The sequence below is a fragment of the Tachypleus tridentatus genome, chromosome 5, assembly GCF_004210375.1.
Source record: "Tachypleus tridentatus isolate NWPU-2018 chromosome 5, ASM421037v1, whole genome shotgun sequence".
In the NCBI taxonomy this organism is placed as follows: Eukaryota; Metazoa; Arthropoda; class Merostomata; order Xiphosura; family Limulidae; genus Tachypleus; species Tachypleus tridentatus.
In genome coordinates this window covers 30987426-31009097 of record NC_134829.1, presented here as the reverse complement: position 1 = coordinate 31009097, position 21672 = coordinate 30987426, and the positions used below count along the sequence as shown (strand labels likewise).

At 31.2% G+C, this 21672-nt stretch overlaps 1 protein-coding gene across 10 annotated transcripts in view; it reads left to right on the top strand.

Moving 5' to 3' along the window:
• The window catches only part of LOC143250845 (integrin-linked kinase-associated serine/threonine phosphatase 2C-like), a 66098-nt gene that overhangs the window by 31564 nt on the left and 12862 nt on the right, over positions 1-21672 (top strand). For all 10 annotated transcript variants that reach the window (XM_076501936.1, XM_076501935.1, XM_076501927.1 and 7 more), the window contains exons 5-7: positions 9729-9910; positions 12986-13107; positions 13996-14197. In XM_076501936.1, the coding sequence (XP_076358051.1) occupies positions 9729-9910; positions 12986-13107; positions 13996-14197 (506 nt within the window). The remainder of the gene's footprint in view (positions 1-9728; positions 9911-12985; positions 13108-13995; positions 14198-21672) is intronic.

The following is a 21672-nucleotide window of genomic DNA, read 5'->3' as shown; positions in this document are numbered from 1 at the left end:
TTGTTTCTTGTTTCACTTGGACATTTCATTATGGTGTCACATGAGCTCTAACCCTCTTAACACTGGCTCAGTCAGTTTGACCAATATATTACCTATTTGTACTTATTTAAAGTCTATACATTTAATATTTTCTAACTTTCAGCATATTGTGTTTATCTTCATGAAGTTTGGCAGTCTTTCAGGTAACATTGTAAGTCTTTTACATAACAAAAAATCATATTTTTAGAAAAGTAATTTTAATAAACTAAACAATGTGTCCATGAATATATTGAGTGTTTGTTTTGTATAGTCCGTGTGCAAAGTAATTTTAATAAACTAAACAATTTGTCCATGAATATATTGAGTGTTTGTTTTGTATAGTTCGTGTGCAAAGTAATTTTAATAAACTAAACAATTTGTCCATGAATATATTGAGTGTTTGTTTTGTATAGTCCGTGTGCAAAGTAATTTTAATAAACTAAACAATTTGTCCATGAATGTATTGAGTGTTTGTTTTGTATAGTCCGTGTGCAAAGTAATTTTAATAAACTAAACAATTTGTCCATGAATATATTGAGTGTTTGTTTTGTATAGTCCGTGTGCAAAGTAATTTTAATAAACTAAACAATTTGTCCATGAATGTATTGAGTGTTTGTTTTGTATAGTCCGTGTGCAAAGTAATTTTAATAAACTAAACAATTTGTCCATGAATATATTGAGTGTTTGTTTTGTATAGTCCGTGTGCAAAGTAATTTTAATAAACTAAACAGTTTGTCCATGAATATATTGAGTGTTTGTTTTGTATAGTCCATGTGCAAAGTGATTTTAATAAACTAAACAATGTGTCCATGAATATATTGAGTGTTTGTTTTGTATAGTCCGTGTGCAAAGTAATTTTCATGTTTAGCTTAAACATACTTTTCCTCATTTCAAAAATATCAGATTTCCTTTGTGTAATTCCTAAAACTTCTTAAATACATTTCAAACGTTTTGTTTTTTTTTTCCAGTAAAACTTAATATTTTATCTGCTCTTTTTTTCTACCCTAACTCAAAACAGGATCAGATAATTTGAAAAATCTTTTTGTTTCTGTCTAGAATGACTTAAAATAGTCATGTGCAAGTATGTTACTTGATCTTAAATAAATCTAAGCTTGTAACAGTATACATCTATTACTGATTAACCTTGTTTAACCAGTGTTTGTGCCACAATAAGTTGTAAAACACCAAAGGCATGTGTAGCTCAATTATGTTATTGAATGACATTACCTATTACCTATGTGTTGCTTGTGTTCATACTCCATGAAAAATTTTTATTTTATTATTATTAATTTTACCTAATCTTATCTTAATTAACCTAAAGCGATCCCTATTTTTATATTTTAGTTAATTTTATAAAAATAAAAAATAAATTACTTACCCAAGCTTCCTTTTCTCATTATGTTGTCAATTGTTGAGAACATTTAAACTTAAACATTGTATGTAGTAATATAGGTAATACAGTAAATAATTTTTAGTTAATTAAATAATGCACCTAAGAACATAGGGGAAATTGTCTGCATTTTGCACATTATTAATCTAACACTCAAAATTTTTGTGGTTTTCTACTGTAAGACAAAAGCCACTATGAATTTATTCAAGCAAGTCATTGTGATTCCAAAGCTGTGTTATAAGTGAAATTGATACTTAGCTATTAAGAACACAACGTAATACAATACTTCATTTGGTAGACAATAACCTTGACTTTCTGTTGATTATAGGTACTTTATAATTAATAGTAAAAGAAAACTATTAATAAAGAGTGAAATAAAGGATGCTGATGCAGGAAGTTTGATTTTCTGTTGGTTAGCTATGTAACCAAGCAAAATTGAAGGCTTTAAAAATTATGGTTTGTTGGAAGAATAACTATGGTACAGGGAACAATTTACATTTAATACATTTTGTAAGAGTGATTGAAAGATCACTATCCAACTTTACCTCGTGTTTGTTCAGGTTATACCACGGGAATTACTTATTCTGGTATTAAAATAACAGTCATTGATGTTGGTAACAATTTCTTTAAGAGGAATGGCTTTATGGAAGCTTGTAGCTTATAACAAGATGACAGTTCAATTAATTACATTTTTATTTATAGTGTAAGTTCCATTTATTTGTCCTTTGTACTCATCACTTTGTTTAGGTTAGAAATAAATAGTATTTGCAGAATCTTTCTTTAAATTTTTTCAAAATTAGAACTAAAGTTTGCTCCATTATATGTTTTATTATTGTTCATTGCTCATCACTTGATTGCATTTAAGATTACCATAACTTTCTGAGGAAACATAATACTTAGTGACCATTTACCTCTGAACCTGTTTATGATTGGAAAGGCATGTCATTTCTTGATGCTAATTCACTTGGAAGAGAGATTAGGCTCATTGCATTACCCTTGCATTTGGTTTGGACATTACTAGGCATATTACGAATTCTAAGTTTTGTCTCCCAACATTGGAAGTTTGTGTACTTGCTACAAAGCATTTCCTGGTTTGGTAAGTATCAAAGGAGCTTCCTTAATAGGTTACTTTTGTGCAAATGATGAAGTGATTACAGTAATTACTTGTTCTTAGACTACCTGGCATCTTTTTCCTAAGACTGTAAATGGAATTTAATGGATAATCTCCACTGGTCACAGAAAAAATTGCATGTGGTCATCTCCATACAGTGAATCCTACATAAGAATACTTTCAGTTTTTTACCTTCCTCATAAATCACTGCTGAGAATGTACCAAAATGAGTGATGGTAAAAGTATATGATATTTGAATATTTCAGTTTAAAAATAGAACAAAAATTTGTTAATCATGTAGATTGTGATTCCTTGTCTTTATGGCAATGGTTTAGTTGTGTCTCATATTCTCTACCTTTTGTGGTAGGTTCTGGAATTTGATGTTGCACACACACACCACACACTTACTGTGCAGCCCTATCTAGAGCATGATGATATTTGGGGCAAAGTTTATCCTGCTAGCACTCCAACTTAATTTTTCCCATGTCTAAGGCTGTTTTTTTTGCTGAAGGATTCCAGTAAGATTGATTTGATTTTACAGGAACTGCCACATTGGCACATCCCTATGTCTGACATTCAGATTTTGGGTTCCCAGATGTGTTGGTGATTATAAATTTGCACATGTGTGCCCTGTTTAATAGATATATTTGACCATTCTACTCAACTTGAAGTGAAGATGATGTGGATCCTCCTCCTACCCAGGGATTGGAAGTAGTACTTCTGATGCTGCTTGGTTTTGGACTTGTGTGCAGTCCATCATACTATAGCAACTCTACACATTTGGAGCACATTCATTTTAGTTTTCCCCATATTATTGTTTATACATGGTTCTTCTATAGTATTCACTGGGACTGAGATTTAAGTATGTTGTGATTTGGATTCAAATCTACGTAGTTTTCTCTCCCTTTTAGTTGTGCCCCTCCCACCTTCTGCCTGTGTATGCAACACCTGGTACACAATAAGGGCAATTTCCCATGTTTGTTCCTCTCCCTGTGGGGATCACACTTCATGGATGGTCTTTGGATGCTTTTAAAGGATATTTATTTGTGTCACTTACACCAGTTCTTCCATCTATTCAATGTAGATTTCTAGCCATATGTGTAAATGGAGGTAACATATCATAAACGTTATTTTCCAATACTGAAATTATATTTCCAATAGGTACTTATCTCCTTTCACACTTCCCATCCTTCTTCCTCACAGAAAACTGGCATTTTTATTTTTTGCCTGATCTTGAAGTGATAGCTTGGTAAAATCAAATAGAGGGAGTCACTTGCATCAGGAGGGTGTGTCTAACTCCTGCTGGTGGAAGGTTGTTGCACTATGATTTACATGTGAGATGCAGTTGAACCAAGTTTATGGGATATGTGATGGTGAAGACTTGTGACATGCAAAAACATTTTTACATATAGAGGGCAGAACTGGATGAGAATAGCCATACAAGAGTATCAAGCAAGAGTTCTATCCATCCTTCCCAAGCCAGTGGATCACCAATGATCATCACCAAACAACTTACTAACCTCCAAGTCACCTTAAACACAAACAACAAGAACACACAGACAACAGTAATTACGAAACTTTACATAAGACCCAGACTTCAAATGGTAAAATGCAATACCTCTACTTCCACAGACAGTCTACACCTAGTATGCCAAGAAACACAAACAAAAATTGCCAAGAAGAACCAACTAATTTAGACCAACGACAAATTCAGAAGACTGACCTGATTTTCAAAAAATGACAACCACCCAAAACCCAACCAGCTGAGACTCAATCCTTTACAGACCCATGCAGAAAGATAATCTTTCAGAAAAAGCCGTTCCTCTGCCCGATCAATCCAAGACTTCCAGCAGCCAAGCCTGTCTACCTACCCAGACTCACCTAGCTACACAACAATTCTATTACCATTAGGTTTCTTCTAGATGAAGTTTCATATATTTATGTGTATGTGAATAATAATCCTTGTCTTTTTTTCCATGGCATCTTCAAGACACAGTCAGGATAATTTCATTTGGCACTCTGGTCATGAAAGTGGGTTTTCTCATGGTACTTCCATTTCCCCTGTAGCATACCTTCCAAGAAAGCTATGATCTACTGATTTCAGCTCTGAAAAGGATCATCCTATTCCCATGATTAACTCATTTAACCAAGTCAGTGTAAGCTTAAAAACATAAATCATTAATGTTAAATATCTCTAAGTCCCACCAAGTAGAAAGAAAAAAAGGAAACAAGTTTTTGTTAAACAGGAGCAGACATACACAGCTTGCTCACCTGTCTGTGATGGTACATCTTTCTCCTACAGTCAAGAAACCATCTTTTGAAGTTTAACTTCCACACTTCCTCTTGGCTTCTCTTCTGACCTTCCATAATATCTTCGTGGCTTCTCTTGGCTTTCTTCTTCTTCTTCAATGACCTCAATCATAAAATAATTTATCTCTAGATCACAGCAAATTAAGAAAACTTAAAAATCAAATGCCCTATAACTGTCAGCCATGCAGTGGGATCAAGAGAGATAAACATCTTTAACCATCCCTGGTTATATAAATAAACTTAAACCTAAATTATTGCCATGATATATGTTGTTCTGTGGTTTTTCTGTGTCATTTTTTGTTTCAGAAACCCAACCAGCTGAAACTTGTTAGGTTGTGTAAAACATTTTGTTAAGTATGTAATTTCTATTGCATGGTTGGAAAACTAGTTAATGTAGTATTCACATTTCTGGTATAATTATACCATCCTTTTCTTATAAGCTTTTCTACTGAAACTGTGGAAAAATCAGATGTTAACATATAAAAAATTATTGATGTAATTACTTTTATTTTCTACAGTGAATTTAATATATTTCAGTAAGTTGTGTAAGTGCTATAGAAATTTTGTTCTTGTGTTTGGAAATGAAACTACAGAAAACTTTACCACTGTAGCTTATCCACTATATTGGTTTGTGTAAGGATCTGTTTATTGCTAATTGTTTGGTGTTGCTAAGGAAAATAACATTTCGAGTCCCAATCATACAATAGTCTCAGTACAGGGGTTTACAAAAAAGACACGTGCAGTGGAAACTGTTAACTGGTTCAGTAGAACTTTAGGTAGAGTAGGTTTGAGAACCTGAGAGGACTACTTCTGCCTGTTGAAAGAAAAGTAGATGACATTTCTATACTGAAGCCTTGGTACAGTTGAAAGATTCTCCTTTCCATTCAAGTTTGCACTACTTAAATGGCTTTCCATTCACAATACAGCAAAAACTACGTACATTAAAAGGTTTAATTCAATTAGCTAATACTTTATACATCATTGATAACATTGGTGGAGAAAAGTACATGCTTAACCAAATGTTTTATGTAACCTGATGAGTTTCCATTTATAATAGTTAATTAAAAAACAACTCAGTTTCATAACAGGGTCAATTATTATCCTGATCAACCCTATTGCAGAGTTGCATTGAAAATTTAAGTAGATTACTTTATTATCAATATATAGAAATAAACTTGTCATTAAAACATAGCTAATAAACTAAAGTTTAACATTATATAAGTTTAGAAGCCTTAATTTACTCAAATTTTTTTTTTTTAAATCCTCTATCCTCCCTAATATGAGAATCATGACGTTTATTCGTACCTTCTCCAATTCATTTATCACCTAATCTTATGGTAAAATTATGGAAAAGAAAATAATTATTTTCTTTTAGTAATTATAATGTACATAAGCAGATGTACATTACATCCTTTAATATGGTAACATGAGCTGCTTGTCCACTGAATGATTTACAACTTATGTGGTGGGATAATTAATTACTTATTTCAGAAGGCAAGAAAATTAATTATAAAGAGATGTATATTGTTATAAGCCTTAAGCACTTAAGGATAAACTAGTGTAGTTACATTTGTTAACCTGAAGATGACTAAGAAGGTTGAAACGTTCTCTGCTTCATTGGTAAAAGTGTTAATACCCATACCAGCCGTCCTGAGATACAAAAGTAGTTACAGTTTGCAGTTATTATACAAAAAAGAAAAAAGGGTAATTTAGATTTACTTCGTTTTTTATTGTGGTTACAAAACCAGTCAAATCAAGTGAGTATATATAGAGTAAGGGTAGAGAAAATAACAGATAAAATATAAATTTTAACTGAACGAATGAAGTTTCATATTTATTCAGGATATTTTAGAGATTACACAAATGAAATGTGAACATTTTCAGGTGAAGCAAAGTATTTTTAATATTAACATGAAAACCACTTTGCACTCAAAGCAGTCAACACTCTGACCCCATATATTCATGGGCAAATATTTAGTAAAAATGCTTGATTAAAAAGATCTTGTAATGTTTACTGAAAGGTTGACAAATTTGGAGAAGATCCACAAAATGTTAAAAGTTATAGAATGGACACTCTGATTACTTATAAGATTGGTCTCACTGACTGACCCCATTTGTAAAGAACTCCCCAGAAAACAATGCAATAACAGCCACTGGCACAGCCCCATCTATTCAAAACCTAAGCACTCCCCTGTGGTGAAGATTAATAATACACAAATATAAATGTTCATACCAGATTTGTTTAACCCAAGAAATGATAAGAAAGATATATGATGAACCTCCACAACCAGGAATCATTTAAAAAATACAATGTGACAACTGTTCTGATTTCTACATAAGTGAAACAAACTGTATGCAAATTAACACAGAAATAAAAGAACACCAAACCTCTGCCTCGAACATAAATTATCACATGCAATACAATCACCACATGTTTTTAGAATACAGTGCCTCCATATCAAAATAAGAATTTTAACATAAATAAAAGGAAAATTGTAGAACTTTAATTAAAACACCTAATCTCAAAATTAACAAACATCCAGGCACATCTTTTTTGTTTTTTGATCTCTGTAAGATAATATGAGAATAACTATATACTTACACCTTAAATTTCCATTGTGTTAAGTCTACTGCTATCATCTTAGTGTATGATTCTTTATAAATTATTTAAAGATTGCATGTTTTTTCACTTTTAATTTACACACATGTAAACCGTTCCCCATAGGAACAGCAGTAAGTCTATGGATTTACAACACTAAAATCAGGGGTTTGATTCCCCTTGGTGGGCACAGCAAATAGTCCGATGTGGATTTGCTATGAGAAAACACACACATAAACATGTCGTGTATATGTTACTCTTAGTATTTTAACAGTATTCTAGTTTAATTTATTTGGTTGTCTATGGTTGAAAATGGCCACACTAGTGGTCCAAGGGTTGCACTTATTTCAATAACCCAGTGTAAAATGTTAACAAATTTGAATTTTCAACCACTGTACTCTTTGTTATGATTGTAAGCTTAACATTTGAAACATCCTTTGCCCATCTCTTACACTTGATTATAACACCATCAGTACATTGTACATACAAAAATCAACAGGTGCCATGAAAATAGATTACACTGTAATATGTATTTTATATGAATATAGCTTAATGTTTTTGTTTTGTTTTTCAATTCTAACATAATTACAGTTAAAATATTTACCATAGTTGAAAGTAGGATTTGTTTGTGTTTAGGTATTTAGCACCTTGTAGATCCTAAAATAAAGTTGTTTTAAATGTTAAAAGTTGTCTAAACATGATTTTGAAATGTGAGTAAAATCTAACAGTTCATATCATACATAATGTTAGAAACAAATAGTGTTTGATTTTTACCTAACAATAATGTTAATCCTTAAACTATTAGGATGATTGCTTATTAACTAAAATTAAGTAAATATGAAATTCCAATGTAATCATGGCTGACTTTGAAACTTTGCTATTATGTAGCAATTTTTGCTAAATGATTGAGCTAAAAATTGTTTTGATACACAGATGGATTTCATCTCATAATCAGTTCTTAACAATGCTAACCAATTCAAATAATGTTATACAAGCTTCTATAAACATTTTTGTGTTCAAGTGCCCCTGAAAGTGTCAAATAAACATGAGTGTCTTTTCATTTTTTGTTCAATCTAGATAGACCTTACAACTGCAACTTTTAATTTTGCTTTTAAGTTTATTTTAAAGGTTTTTGTTTTTAAAAAGTGATTTCCCACCGAGTTAACATTTAAGATTCAGGAAATGTCACAAGTATTGTGAAGGATGTAATAAAACTAAGTCATGCATTGAAAAAATATAATATTGTATTATAGCAAATCTAGTTTACTTCCCATCTTGAAATTCATAAACTGTAAATGCTTCCTATTGTAACAAGATATGACAAAGTCAATCTCTCCAACTTTTTACTTGTAATTAACTTATATCACAACTATCTACATTTATTGTGTATTATATAGCATTGTACATTGTATAAACATCTACCACAACAGTTACCTTTTGTATAGCATATTAACATAGTATGGTTGTTATGCTCTAATATTTTTTTAATGTAATATAAATATCTATATATTGTTTCTACTTAATCTAGAATGTGTAGGTTACCACGATTGTCAAATCTAGCTGTTACGTAGATATGAATTTGTATCATGAATTTTATGTTGAGAGAATTCCATTATTTTAAATGATGACTCAGTCTCATACAGAATGCTTGTATCACATACCATGACTATTTACTCAAACTATTCATGTAAAATATTTCTTTGTCATAATTAACTATTTTGTCTTGCAGGTAGAATATTTCTATATCATGACTTTATTTTACATGAGTTAAAATGTAAGCTTGTATAACATTACTGTATTTTGAGGGTTTTAATGTCATATAGAATTGTACTATAACACTTCACTTATTTCATAGAGTAAAATATCTTGTATAAAATACAATTTTGAATTTCTTATAGTGTGTAGCCCCTATGTTTAGTAGGGAAGTTTATCTTTATATAAATTTAGGATCTTTTCTTAGATAATTCTGAGGTTTTGACCTTACAATAAACATGATTCATTTTTTGATTTTCTATTTCAACATACTTTTAGATTAAAATACAGTCAGGCCTGTTTATTAAAGATCTATTTAGAAGATGCCAGATTTATTAGATCATAGACTTTAAAGCTTTAACATTTCATTATATAAATCATCTTGTAAGAAGTACTGAAGATTATTATGGAAAGGAACATAATATTTGGATTAAGTTACTGTGAAGCAGTTTCAGCTTTACATACTTTTGAATATATTTATTCTTATAGAACATATCAGCTGATAAGTATATGAACATATATGAGTGTGTATACTGTACATGTCATAGGGGACCTGACCCAGGTAGAAAAAGAAATCAAGCGTTGTTTAATAGAGACTTTCAAGAAGACAGATGAAGAATTCCTTAAAGAAGCCTCAAAACACAAGCCCTCATGGAAAGATGGTACCACAGCCATTACTGTTTTAGCTATCAACAATACTTTATACATAGCCAATCTTGGTGATAGCAAGGTAAAAGTGTCTCAGTCTCTTATAACATTGCACATTTTACACAAAATTCCACATTCTATTTATATTTAACATTTTAGTTACATGTGCAAATAGGATGAAACATAAACAATCTTGAACTTTATTTGTAAATGTTGGAAGGTGTAGTGACAGTGATGTGTAACCTGTTTAATGTTGGAAGGTGTAGTGACAGTGATGTGTAACCTGTTTAATGTTGGAAGGTGTAGTGACAGTGATGTGTAACCTGTTTAATGTTGAAGGTGTAGTGACAGTGATGTAACCTGTTTAATGTTGGAAGGTGTAGTGACAGTGATGTGTAACCTGTTTAATGTTGGAAGGTGTAGTGACAGTGATGTGTAACCTGTTTAATGTTGGAAGGTGTAGTGACAGTGATGTGTAACCTGTTTAATGTTGGAAGGTGTAGTGACAGTGATGTGTAACCTGTTTGATGTTGGAAGGTGTAGTGACAGTGATGTGTAACCTGTTTAATGTTGGAAGGTGTAGTGACAGTGATGTGTAACCTGTTTAATTTTGGAAGGTATAGTGACAGTGATGTGTAACCTGTTTAATTTTTAAATTCTCCATCTCTTTTTTTTTTTAATGTGTGTGTGTGTTACAAATGTAACTGTTGCTTAACAGAAACTATGTAAACAGTTCCTACACAATAGTCAGAAGAGGTATGAAACGTGGGTATTACTTTTTGACATGTTTTAATTGTTGTATGAGCAGTTCTTGTAAAGATCTTCAAAGCAGTTTTTATAAGTTGTAAATCTTCATGTAAAAGAAATTAACTTTTATCTTATTGAAACTTCCTTTTGAAGGAAATTAGTACTATCTGTCATTGATGAAATAAAACACGTAGATAAATAATCCTTTTATAGAAGCTTTCAACAAATTGTCATGTTTTTATTATATATGAAATGTAATTTGAAAATATATAAACTCAGTTTTGTGTCATTCTAAGAACTTAAGATTGAAAGTAAAAATGAAAGTATAATAATTTTAACCAAACTATATTTATATCCAATGCCAGGGCTCATCAGGCCAACTTGAATATGAGAGACATGATAGTGGTTCAGATGTTATTTTTGTTATCCATTTGCATGAAAAGCAGTGTTTTACATTCAGAATTTTATTAGATTACTATTTGTTTATGTTATACCAATTAGTATAGCATAAAATCTAAGCTAATAATCCATATCTTAATAGTATACAAGCTTTAAGATCTTAATTGTACAAGACACAATATTTCAAAAAATCCTGAATTTTCTTTGTATACCACGTCATATTATCCGAGGCCATCTTCCCTATTTTATACACCACCCCTCCAAAATGTATAAAACTGAAAAGAAATTACATACTATAAAATTATCATTGCTCAGGCAAACCATAATATTTATAACCTTTGTTTAGTTACAGAGCTATCAAATATAAAATCACGTCTCTTTTGTCACACCTACCTGTCTCATTCTCTCTTTCAGGATGTGTTAGTAGTTCTCTCTTATGTTTAAGTGCATTACTTATAATCGATAGAAAGTCAAGGTTTTCATCTATCAAATAATAGTGTATAATGTTATGTTTTGAACAGATAATTATCAGATTTACTCAAAAGTACCAGCTGTGATTCTACAGGAAAACTAATGACTAGCTTGAGTGAATTTATAAAGGTTATTTTTGCATAGTTAGAAAGCTCTAAAAATTTTGAGAGTTATTGGAAATTATCTTTTTTTTTTCCATGTTATTAGTTTATGTTCTTTGGCTCATTTTTTAATTACACAAATGCATTAGTTTTAGAAACGTATGGTTAAGTATCATCAACATTTAACAGCAAGAAAGAATATTGGATAAGTATGTTATTTATTGTTTATTAATATAAAACTTGCTGAAATGTAAAAATAGGGATCTTTTTAGGTTAGTTATGATTATATAAAATAAAATTAAATGATAATAATAATAATGTTTTGTTAAGCACACAACTTGTAGTTGCTCATAGATAGTGTAATTTGGTAGCATGAAATGAGCTGCACTTATAATGGTGCAGATAGTAGTCAGACATGGTTCAAAGGGCAATCAAAAAGGCAATAAAACAAGATTTAATTAGAAATCCTGTTGTTAATTTAAAGCTACTTTGGATAAACAAATATAGCTTCATGTCACAGTTTGAAGTCATTCTACAAAGAAAAAAGGTGTAATGTAGATTTATTTAGATTTAAATTTTTGTTGGTATGAGGTCTGTCAAAGATTTAGAGGAGTTAGATTATATAAAGGAAATTTGAGATTTGTGAGATTAGAAAAAGTATTTTTAATCTTAACATGAAAATTATTTTACGTACGGACTGATTTGTTACAAATAGTCAGTATATGCATGGATTAATATTTGTTTTATTTTATTAAAAAATACTTCATTTAAAATATATTTTTTACGTCATAGACTTCTAATATTAGACTGTCAAATTTTGTGAACATATCCATGCTATTTTGAAAATTAGAAGTATTAATCTATAGAACTATAGAGGCTTTAAATGTATACAAAGAGATCATGTGGTAGGTCAAACTGACTGAGCCTGTGTTGAGAGAGTTAAAACACAATGCAATGTGTTTCTAAGGCTGTGTATGTGTGTATAAATTATGTTTCTATAATGCTGTCAAAGACGTATTTACTACATTTCACATGTACATGTGAGTAAGATATTTAGTACATTTCTTTCAGTACATGTGGGTGATACATTTAGTACATTTCTTTCAGTACATTTGGGTAATACATTTAGTACATTTCTTTCAGTACATGTGGGTAATACATTTCTTTCAGTACATGTTGGTAAGATATTTTGATGCTGAGATTCTCTAAATAATCAATCTTCTTCTTGCCTTTTTCACTTTATGATGCATTTTATTAATTTGTGTTGTGTTAATACTGATGGCACATTTAACTATAAACTATTAGCTTAGTAGGACTTCAGTATTGTGATTTCTAGAACAAAGATGTCTCTTTCTCATCAGAGTACTCCCATAAAGGGGGGAAAAAAGATAACATTAGTGACAAGAGTTTTTCTGTCTGAAGTTTCATGTATTTTCCAGGCAATCCTATGCAGGTATAATGAACAAAATATGAGATATACTGCAATTCCTCTCAGCAAAGACCATTCACCTACAGACTATGAAGAAAGAATGAGGATTCAAAAAGCTGGTGGTTATGTCAAGTAATGTTTATAATAGTGTTTTACTATACAACATTTTGTTTTCATTTTGTGAGATTCTTGAAATTTATCTATGAGCACAGTAAAATAATAGAAGCTTTTAAAGTGTATTATTTTTGTATTATAACACAAGTAATGTGAAATAGAATTTTTAACATTTAGCCTAATATATTGTTTTTGTTAAAGTCGATTCTGATGGTCAAGAATCATAAAAGTATTTCTTTAGACACAGTCTAAAATCCTGTTTCATTGTAGTAGTGGGTTCAAGGTATTATGTTGCTAAATACACTCTATACTTTCAGTTTAGACACATGGATGACTGTACATACCACAAATATCATTCATACATTTAATTGAGAAATTGAATGATTGTACACACACCGTAGAGGTCTCTTGCCTGGATATTTTTTGGTTAATTAGTTAAAGTTCTAAAAGTACCAAATTCTTTCATGTTTTACTTTTGGCAGTGGGTGGTGATGACTAGTTACTTTCCTTCTAGTTTTACACTGCTAAATTAGGGATGACTAGCACAGATAGCCCTGGTGTAGCTGAGAGAAATTCAAAAACAAAGAAACCAAACCATTTTGATTTAGAAACTATAGTAATTTAATTTTATTACATTCAGGTTGTTGGTAGATGTGATGCTGTGTATTATATATTTAGGTAGATGAAATTACTGTATATTGATGACAAAACTAAAATCTATTTTCATTTTATAGTGTTACAGTATCAGTATCCTGCTTGTAAATTGTTTTTCATTTAAAGCATTAGCAAATTGCAAATTACAATTAAACTTTTCAGTGAACTCTTTAAAACAAATGTAATTTAAATTGAATTTTCATTGTTGTAACAGAAAGCTCAATTGATTAAAGCATAATACTATATATTTAGGGATGGTAGAGTACTTGGAGTTTTGGAAGTGTCTAGATCTATAGGTGATGGTCAGTTCAAGACTGCAGGAGTAATCAGTTTGCCTGATGTGAGAAGATGTCAACTTACTGATAATGACAGATTTTTGCTTTTAGCATGTGATGGCCTTTGGAAAGTATTTACATCAGATGAAGTAGTCCAGAAAGTCCTGGCTGATATACAAGTGGGTAAACTTGTAATGAATGTGTAATATATTAAGCTTAAAATATTTAAATTTGTAGTAATACAGAGATAAAGTATGAAATCCTAGCTTCATTTTCATATGACAAACAAAAGTGCAATATACTACTTGAAATTTAGTTGTAATTAGAATTACACCAAACTTGGATAAATGAATAAAAATATTTACTTCTGATCAAAGCAAGCTACATACATATAACTGTGATCAAACCAGTAAACAATGTTTAATCCTCTTAATATGGGTCGATAAAAGTGCAGATAGAAAGATCTCTGCTTGTATATGTAATACGGCATTTGTTTGTTCCAGCTTGACCATTATCAGTTTCTCTTGAGTAATCTGTGACGTGAGCTTAACATAAGTTATTCATTGTATAGATATTACTGAGGTATAATCAAATTCTTATAGTCTTTAAACCTTTGATTAGGGATATAAAAACCAGGAAATTTAAACACACCACGCTCTCCTATCACATCCTTTCATTTAAAATTCCTCTGTTGGATGTTTTTATGCTGTTTATGATCAATAGAAAGGCAGAGTTATAATTTATTAAGCAATTTATAGTGCTACCTTCTTTGTAATAGAAATTTTTACTTATTTTACATGCACATTAAAATTACTGTTGCCAAATTTAGAGAAGCATGTTCATTATTTTAAGGTACTTTTTAGTAAATTGTGTTAAGGTACTTATGCCTTAACCCTCTCTCTACATTTTGGTCAACTCTCTTACTGTGGGTTTGGTCATATCAACTAAGTTTGTGACCCCAGATTGACCTATATAGTTTTAATACTATAACTTCTAATGTGTTCTGTGTATCTTAACAAAATTTCACAAGTTTTCAATAAGCATCAAGAGTGTTTTGTGGACTAAAAATAATAATTTTTTAATGAAGTATTTTAATATTTCTCTGTAAATATATGGAGTAAAAATGTTTACTGCTCTGAGTGAAAAATGATTTCATGTTAATGTTAAAAATACTTTTATTCATCTGAAAATTGTCAGATTTCATTTGTACATTCTCTAAAACCTTCTAATTAAATTTCAAACTGTTTTTTTGAGTAAACTTGTATATTTCATGTTATTTTCAGTAAACTTATATATATCATGTTATTTTCACTATCCTAACTCTGAATAGTGCTGGTCAATTTGACTAAATGTGTAACCACCGTAAAAAATATGAAATAAATCTAAATTATCCTTTTCTTCTTTCTATAATGACTTCATATTGTAACATTGATGTATCCTAAACAGCTTAAATTTTGTAGCAGTATTATCTGTTCATACTTAGATTTTATTTTTTATAGTCCTTTGAACTGTATGTAACTTAATAATTCCTTGACACAAGTTGTAAATCACTTGTTGAATGTGTAGCTCATGTTACCCTAGCAAACTGTGTAAGGCACAGGCTATTTAACTCTTTCAGTGCAGGCTCAGTCAGTTTAACTGACCACTTGACCTCTTTGTACTCATTTAGTTTCTATAGATTTAATACGTTCCAATTTTCACTATAGTGTGTATATCTTCATAAAACTCGACATCTAATATTATAAGACTTTCACATACAAAGAATCATATTTAGTTAAGTATTTTTAACAAACTAAACATGAAACTACATTAGTTTACCCTAAATATGTTTAAGATTGTAACAGTATATATTTATTGATAATTAATTTTTATTGTGTTATTGCTTTTTTAAATTGTAACTACTATCTGTTACACAATTAGTTGTGGATCACTTGGGCATGTGCAGCTCAAGTTATATTATTAAATTATGTTACCTACATGCAGTTTGTTTGCATGCCTCATGAACCATATTTATTATATTACTATTATTTATCTAATATTAACTAACCTAAAATATCCCTATTTTTACATTTTAGTTACTTTTATAATAATAAATAAACATGAAAAACAAGAAATATTGCCTACCAAATATACAACTTTACTAAATAATGTTTTATTTAAATAATACACCCCAAATCACATGATAATATGTAAAAAGATGATAATATCTGGTAGCTATCATAATTTTTCTAGCTTTCTAACTATGCAGTAAGAGCCATCAGCTAATCTTATTGATGTTTAACTCGTTGGAATAAAGATTGAAGTGGAAGTGAAACAGATAATTATCTGTAAAAATAGATTAAAATTTTGTCTTTCTATTATTTATTATTATTGTTCTATTATTTAGTATTAAATACCAGAACCATTAGCAGTGTGTGAAAGAGAGGGCATGTTAAGAGGTTCTGATTTTCTATTTTATAGCTCCTTTATGAAATAAGATTGAAAGCTATAAAGTTTATACTTTGCCTGAGTGATAACAATAATAATTTAGATTAAATTTCATTTTTCTTGAATGGGTGGGAAATAAATTAGAGAAAAGTTACCTAAAGAACAAATATCACAATTCTCACACCAGGATGGGATTTTATTAATATTTCTCTATAAAATTAAGAACTTAAAACGTTTTAAACTTTATATTATTAACTATGTTTTGCCAAGTGTAATCATATTCTATGATAATAAAATGGTCTAGTTAAATTTTAAATGTAATACTCTAAAACGTCATGACACGCATGCACACTTTGACCTTCCTGTAACGAGAGTGCACCTCATTACCTTTTACAGAGTTAAATTTAAAATTTACTTAAACTGCTGAATTATAACGGTACTGATTAAATTAGACATCTAAATGTAATTTATAAACCAAATTTGAATGTTATGCAAGTTTTAATTTTGTAAGAAAATGTAATTTTGAAAAATTCTCATTTTCTCCTAGTATTGAGCTACTTAATTTCTTATTATAATATAATTATTACTAAGGCAAAGTCTAATTTTATAGCATTCAGTCTTACTCGTTTATAAAGATGTAAACTAGAAAGTCAAATCAACTTGCTGCATCCAGCTGTCATGTCCTCTCAGATTGTCATTAATTTTTGTCTGCCGTCTGTCAAATAATCCATTATATAGCATTGTTTCTATTACATTGTAAGTCAGTCCAAATTTTTGTCAGCAACTGAAGACAAAGGCAAATACTATATTTCTTGTTTTTTCTGTGTATTTTTATTTTTATAAAAGTAACTAAAATTGAAAAGTAACTTGTATTAAATTTGATAATTCTCCACAGAGCATGCCTGTAAGCAGCTTGTGAGTTATGTCATTTGATATAATAATATGAACTATGCATTCACCAAGTGATTTCCAATTATTATGGCAGGACTGTTAGTTAGTCATATATCTGAACTGTTATGAGCCTTAAGTTAATTAGGATAAACAGAAAAGGGGTTATTTAGATTTATTTCATATTTTTACATGATGGTTACAAGGCTATTTAAATCAACCAAGCTAATACAGAGTTAGGGTAGAGAAAATAACAGTTAGAATATAAAGTTTAACTGGCAAACAAAGTTTGATATTTATTTAGGAGATTTTACAAAATAAATATGAACATTTTCAGATAAAGAAAAGCATTAATTTTAACATGAAAATCATTTGCACATGGAGTAGTCAGCTCCTTTGACTCCATATCTTCACTGACAATTCATTAGTAAAAATATTTAACTGAAAATCTGTCTCTTTATATGCAAAAGACTTGTAATGTCTACTGAAAGTTTGCCAAATTTTATGAAGATTCACTTATCATATGAAATGTTATATTGTGGAAACTTAATTATATTGAGGTAATAAGGTCAGTGTAATCTACTGGTCTTGTATTGAAAAGACTTGAGTTATAATAGTTATAGTATGTTGTTTGTTTTGTGTTCATTGTTAATGATTTTAAATAAATAAAAGGTATATTAGTTAGTAGTAATATCATTAGAAGATATGGTTAAGTTTCACCATAGTACTGACAGAATAAAAAAAAACAGCCCAACTTAGTTACTAAATTTCCAGTTCTTCAGGTATGTTTTTTATTTATTGTTATGAAAGTAACTGAAATGTAAAAAGTAGAAACTCATGAGGTTAAATACTGAAGAAAAAATTCTCTGGGTGTACAATTGTTGAGTACCTTGTGGGTTTACTTCATTCAGTTCTTATCCTTACTGCTTTCATTGTGAGATGTTAGTTACATGATTCAAAGAGCAATAAAACAAATAAAATTACAGGTAGTATGCTGTTTAGGATAACTAACTGGAATTTTCTGTTACAATCTTTAGTTATTTTAGAAAGAAATATCATAACTCAGATTTATTTCACTCTTGTAACTACCCCAAAAAAAGAAGTCCAATCAACAAAGTCTGTATAGTGTTAAAGTGGAGAAAATATCAGATAAAATATAGTATTATTGTGAGTGAAACTTTATAAGATGAAAAAAAAATTTTTAATCTTAACGTTAAACTCATCCTCCACTCTGACAAGTTAGAATTTGAGTTGCACTCTGTCTTTGTACATTCACAAGTAAATCTTCAGTAAAAGCACTTAACTAGAAAAATCTGGATTTTTGTTTAAAAAGTCTTTTAATAGGTCATTCCATGTCAAATCATCCATATTTTGTAACATTTTCCAGGTGACCCCCTTAGAATGCCTTGAAAAAATTCACATGTGCTCATCTACCCACATAATGAAAAACTGCCAAAGATTAGATCAATATCTCTAATAGTTTCTGATTTACAGCCCTCTAAAATTTAATTAATTTTTTGTTATTTTTGGCAAATTCATTTTCAGGCAACTTTGGCTGCTTAAAGCTGCAAGAGTAATGGTGGTAGAAGGCTGAAATTTGCTACACTGACTGAATTAATCTCACAGAATTCAAAATGGTTTCAAACCAAGTTTATCTCTCTTAGGATTTTTATAGTGAGGCTGTAAAATCACCTGAAAACCAAAATTATAAAAAAACATTGGTTTATTTAATAAGCCACAGCTCTGAGACGTAATATGATACAAAGGTGAATTTTGTTTTCTAATTTCCTATAACATATCAGTTAATAAATCAACAATTGTTGTAATTAAAAGTCTATTAGATCTCCTGTAAAAACATTAGTTGCATGCAACTTTTCATGATTTAGATAAAAATAGTCCTACTTCAGGCCACAGTTTGACCATGTCACCAGTTATTCAGTCTTTTCAGAATTTTACCATATATTCTTACATCTCTGAATATGATCTACAAAAAAATCAAGATGGTGTTCAACCTACTTTTTGAGTTATAATTTTTTTAAAGTATCCTCTGACCATATGTTTTTTACTTGAAAAAAAAACTTCAATTCAGGTGTGTTATTTACTGTGTGCAAATATATCCTTACAATTGTGAAATAATTGATGAATCCCATTGAAATATTCTAATCAGCCTTTACCATATGTTCTTACATCTCTGAACATGATCTTCAAAAAAGCAAGGTTGTGTAAAATAATAAATTATCAAATTTTAAGTGTCTCTGATATGTACCACTGGGCAAAGGACCACATTCAGGGCATTCAGTTCTTTTTGTCAATCAGGAATCAGTCCTGCAGAATTGTGTAAAGTTTGATCTACTTGAGTGCTATGAAAAATGTTAAACTGTGTCAGGTATCAGGTCACATCATAGCTTTATTCCTCACTCTACCAACAAATAGTACATGAGAAGGTGATGATGTGTACACAGTTGTAATTGTTGGTAGTAGCTGTGAAAGTGATGCTGCAGCAGCTCAAATAGAGTCTAATGATAGCATTGACAATTATCAGCCAGGGAAATATGCGGCATGCATATACGATCATGAATGGTATATGGGAAACATAAAAGATAGATCAGATGGACATTCCGATGTGTTGGTGTCATTTATGAAGACATCAAGGAATGAACTTTTCTCATGGCCTATAAGGTCACGTAAAGATGAAAGCTGGATTCCTTTCCAACATATTTCTCTGATAAGTGCACCTACTGTGCAAGGCAGTCGTGCTCGCCGCTATGTTCTAAGTCAAAGTGATCTCAACATAATCAAACTTGAATTTCAGGAAATTTATTCAAGCTGTCTGAACAAAGCAATGTGTATTTGATATTGTTAAGGCTGATTTATTGCCAAAGCAGTTTTTGAAATATTTCATTGTCACAATTATTGCAGTTTGGTGTGATTATAATCTTTCTCAGTTACCCCTGTTGTGGCACTGTGCTTTTTGTGTTTGATTTACCTTTGTATTTATTACATTATGAATCTTAAACTCAGCCATATCTGCATAACTGTAATGCATACACAATATATTTGCATTGCCATGTGATCTAACTAGTTATGTCAATAAACTTGTTCAGAAATGAATTACCCCTCGGTGTGGATTGCTGTTCGTGTTGAGGGGACCTCCAAGGGAAGGTTCTGTTCTGTCTGGCTACCTTCTCTGGGATCTAAACATCCACCCACGTGTTTGCCATGCGTGGCGACCCATGAATGGAAGGAGAGGATCCTGGTGGTTGAGGGGTCCAACCCTAACACACCACTTTGGCCTTGAATTCCTGTAGACTGGTGGCCTTTGGGTGGCTCCCCTTGAGTCAATCAACTGGTCCACTTGGGCTAGAGTCAACCAAGTACCAGTGTTGGAAGTTCTCAACAGGTGTTGTGGACATTATGCCTGATGCTGGTGTTTGGGTATAGTGCTCACGAAACCCTGACGTTGCTGCATTGTCCTGGCATGACTTTGTAGTGCGTCCCCTTGTAGGGCTCCATGGTGGGTGGGGTCAGTGGGTACCGAAATTATTTCTCTTTCCTATGGATCCTCCTTCAAAAGTATCAAATAAAATTGTGAAAAACAGTCAATGGGTAAGCGACCACGTCTTGAAGACTCTGAACAGCAATCTTCAACATCTGTAACACATGTACCTCATTTTCTTATATTACATTCTCTTTCAGAAAAATCTTTAGGGCAATTGTCCCCCTTTTTTATTCAGAAGGGACTAGAGGGACTTGCTGGCTCTCCAAAGTCAGTAAAGAAGCTTTGATCTGGAGACATATTGGTTGAAACATCCACATCCCAACACAGTGAACTCCTCTTGAATTCAAAGGCAATTGGGGATATACCTATTGAGGTTACCCCTCATGCTACCTTGAATTCATCAAGAGGAGTTATTGTTGAGAGGGATTTGAAGAATGTCCCCGAGTCAGAGATTCTTGCTGGTCTCTCCACTCAAGGAGTTTCTGCAGTGAGGCGCATCTCCACTCGCAAAGATGGAGTTACACTGCCAACAAATACTCTTGTTTTGACATTTACATTATCACGTGCACCTGCCACCATCAAGGCAGGTTATCTAATTTACAGGGTACGGCCATACATTCCAAACCCTCTCCAATGTTTCCAATGTCAGAGATTCGGGCACTCAAAGACATCATGTGGTTCCCTGACATGTGCTCGTTGTGGGGGCAAGGACCACATTGCATCAATTGCAATGGTTCTCACCCCTCTTACTATCGTTCTTGCCCAAAATGGTTGGAGGAAAAAGAGGTGCAGCATTTGAAAACGACACATAACATTAGTTATCCTGAGGCTCGGAAATTG